Below are 2816 nucleotides of genomic sequence, written 5' to 3'. Positions count from 1 at the left end.
GGATGGACCGGGATGGGTTGGGATGGACCGGGATGGGTTGGGAAGGGCTGGGAAAGGGTTGGGATGGGTTGGGATGGACTGGGAAGGGTTGGGAAGGACTGGGATGGACTGGGAAGGGCTGGGATGGACTGGGATGGACCGGGATGGGTTGGGAAGGGCTGGGAAAGGGTTGGGAAGGGTTGGGATGGATTGGGAAGGACTGGGAAAGGGTTGGGATGGACTGGGAAGGGCTGGGATGGATTGGGAAGGGTTGGGATTGGTTGGGAAGGGCTGGGATGGACTGGGAAGAGCTGGGATGGATTGTGAAGCACTGAGAAGCATTGGGAAGCCCTGGGGATGCATTGGGAAGCCCTGGGGATGCATTGGGAGTCACTGGGCTGTCCTGAGGCCTCACTGGGAGGCTGCTGGGCTGGACTGGGAGGCACTGGGCCATGTTGGGGATCACTGGGCAGTGCTCAGGGGCACTGGGGCTGGACTGGGGGGCACTGGTCCATACTGGAGGCTGCCGGGCCGTGCTGGGGGGCACTGGGGTGTTGTGGTTCAGTGCTGGGGGGCATTGCACCATGCTGGGGGTCACTCAGGCTGTATTGGTAGGCACTGGGCCATACTGGTGACTGTGCTGGAGTCATGCTGGGAGGTGCTGGGGCTCACTGGGCCATACTGGGGGGGGGAAGACACTGACCCACACCGGGGGCCCCTATTGGACCATTCAGGACCCCACTGGGAGCTGCCAGCACCCCCTTGGGTGCCCTCCCTATGCCCAGCACCGCACAGGGGTGAATCCCCCCCATACCCCCCTCTGAGCTGGCTCCTGGCCCTCCCAGTACCCCCCCATGGCCCATACTGGGGGGGACTGGGGAAGACCAAGGACCCCCCACACACACACATTGCCCCATAGGCTGGACCTGCCGCGACGACTGCAAGTACGAGTGCATGTGGCTGACGGTGCGGCTCTACCTGCAGCGGGGCCACCGGGTGCCCCAGTTCCATGGCAAGGTGAGGCTGGGGGGGGGGCAAATGGAGATGGGAGGGGGTTCCCCCCCCTTTTACCCCCCTTAACCCCCCCCCCTTTTTGTTCCCCATTGCAGTGGCCCTTCTCCAGGTTCCTGTTCTTCCAGGAGCCCGCCTCTGCCTTCGCCTCCTTCCTCAATGGCCTGGCCTCCTTCCTCATGCTGCTGCGCTACAAAGCCACCGTGCCCCCCGCCTCCCCCATGTACCCCACCTGCGTCGCCTTTGCCTGGGTGAGATGGGGACCAGCCCCCCCTCCTCCATCCCTGCCCCACATGAGGACCAGCCCCCCCTCCTCCATCCCTGCCCCACATGGGGACCACCCCCCCTCCTCCATCCCTGCCCCACATGGGGACCACCCCCCCTCCTCCATCCCTGCCCCACATGGGGACCACCCCCCCTCCTCCATCCCTGCCCCACATGGGGACCACCCCCACCTCCATCCCTGCCCCACATGGGGACCACCCCCCCTCCTCCATCCCTGCCCCACATGGGGATCACCCCCCCTCCTCCATCCCTGCCCCACATGGGGACCACCCCCCCCCTGCCCCACATCCATCCCTGCCCCACATGGGGACCACCCCCACCCATCCCTGCCCCACATGGGGACCACCCCACCTCCTTCATCCCTGCCCCACAGCATCGCTTGAAACGGGGTGAGGGGTGCTGGGGGCTGCGTCTGACAATGTGGGTGCTGGGGGCTGCCTCTTGAAATGGGGGGTTAAGGGGGGGGTCCCTCTTAAAATGGGGGGTTATGGGGGTCTCCCTCTTAAAATAGGGGGTTAAGGGTGGACTCCCTCTTAAATTGGGGTGCTGGGGGCCCTGTTGAAATGTGAGGTTACGGGGGGCTTCATCCTAAAATGAGGATGCTGGGGGGACTTCCTTTTAAAATGGGGGTGCTGGGGCTTCCTCTACAATGGGGGTGCGGGGGGCTCTCTCTTGAAATGGGGGGTTATGGGGGGCTCCCTCTTATAATGAGAATGCTGGGAGGCTCCCTCTTAAAGTGGGGGTGCTGGGGGCTTCCTCTTAAAATAGGAGGTTATGGGGGTCTCCTTCTTAAAATAGGGGGTTAAGGGTGGGCTCCCTCTTAAAATGGGGGTGCTGGGGGGTCCCTCTTGAAATGGGGGTTATGGGGGGCTTCATCTTAAAATGAGAATGCTGGGGGGCTCCCTCTTAATATGGGGGTTCGGGGGGGGTCCCTCTTAAACTGGGAAGTTATGGGGGGCTCTCTCTTAATATGGGGGTGCTGGGGGGCTCCCTCTTAATATAGGGGTTCTGGGGGGGTCCCTCTATAACTGGGCAGTTATGGGGGGCTCTCTCTTAATATGGGGGTGCTGGGGGCTCCCTCTTAAACCCCTCAGCTGAGCTGGTTTAGGGGTGTTCTGCCTGGGGGGCACAGCCCGGGGTTGCTCGGTGGGGGGTGTTTGGCAGCAGCTCCTTGTTCCCCCCCCCCTTTTCCCCCAGGTCTCCTTAAACGCCTGGTTCTGGTCCACGGTTTTCCACACCAGGGACACGGCGCTGACGGAGGTGAGCGGCCCCTCCTGGGTCCAGAGCCGGGCTGGCTCCTGCTGCCCAGGGCTGCTCAGGGCAGGGGCTGCGCACGGGGCTCGTCCCGTCCAGTCCCTTCCCGTCCATCCCATCCCGTCTCGCCCCATCCCATCATGTCCCATCCTGTTCTGCCCCATCACATTCCATCCCGTCCTATCCTATCCTATCCTATCCTATCCTATCCTATCCTATCCTATCCTATCCCATCCCATCCATCCCATCCCATCCAATCCCATCCATCCATCTCCATCCATCCCCAT

General features: G+C 62.8%; 1 protein-coding gene across 1 annotated transcript; it reads left to right on the top strand.

The window, feature by feature from the left end:
- Positions 1-897: 897 nt before the first annotated feature.
- Positions 898-2535, top strand: LOC130598799 (post-GPI attachment to proteins factor 3-like; the record flags this gene model as incomplete). Its single annotated transcript, XM_057408596.1, has 3 exons — positions 898-996; positions 1089-1241; positions 2473-2535. Coding segments are annotated over exons 1-3 (279 nt in total), but the record flags the coding sequence as incomplete, so codon positions are not given.
- Between the last annotated feature and the right edge of the window lie 281 nt (positions 2536-2816).

This window comes from Pezoporus wallicus, unplaced genomic scaffold (assembly GCF_028554395.1).
Source record: "Pezoporus wallicus isolate ANWC-B61680 ecotype Strahan unplaced genomic scaffold, APGP_CSIRO_Pwel_v1 contig_14066, whole genome shotgun sequence".
Taxonomy (NCBI): Eukaryota; Metazoa; Chordata; class Aves; order Psittaciformes; family Psittacidae; genus Pezoporus; species Pezoporus wallicus.
This window is presented reverse-complemented; position numbering and strand designations above follow the sequence as displayed.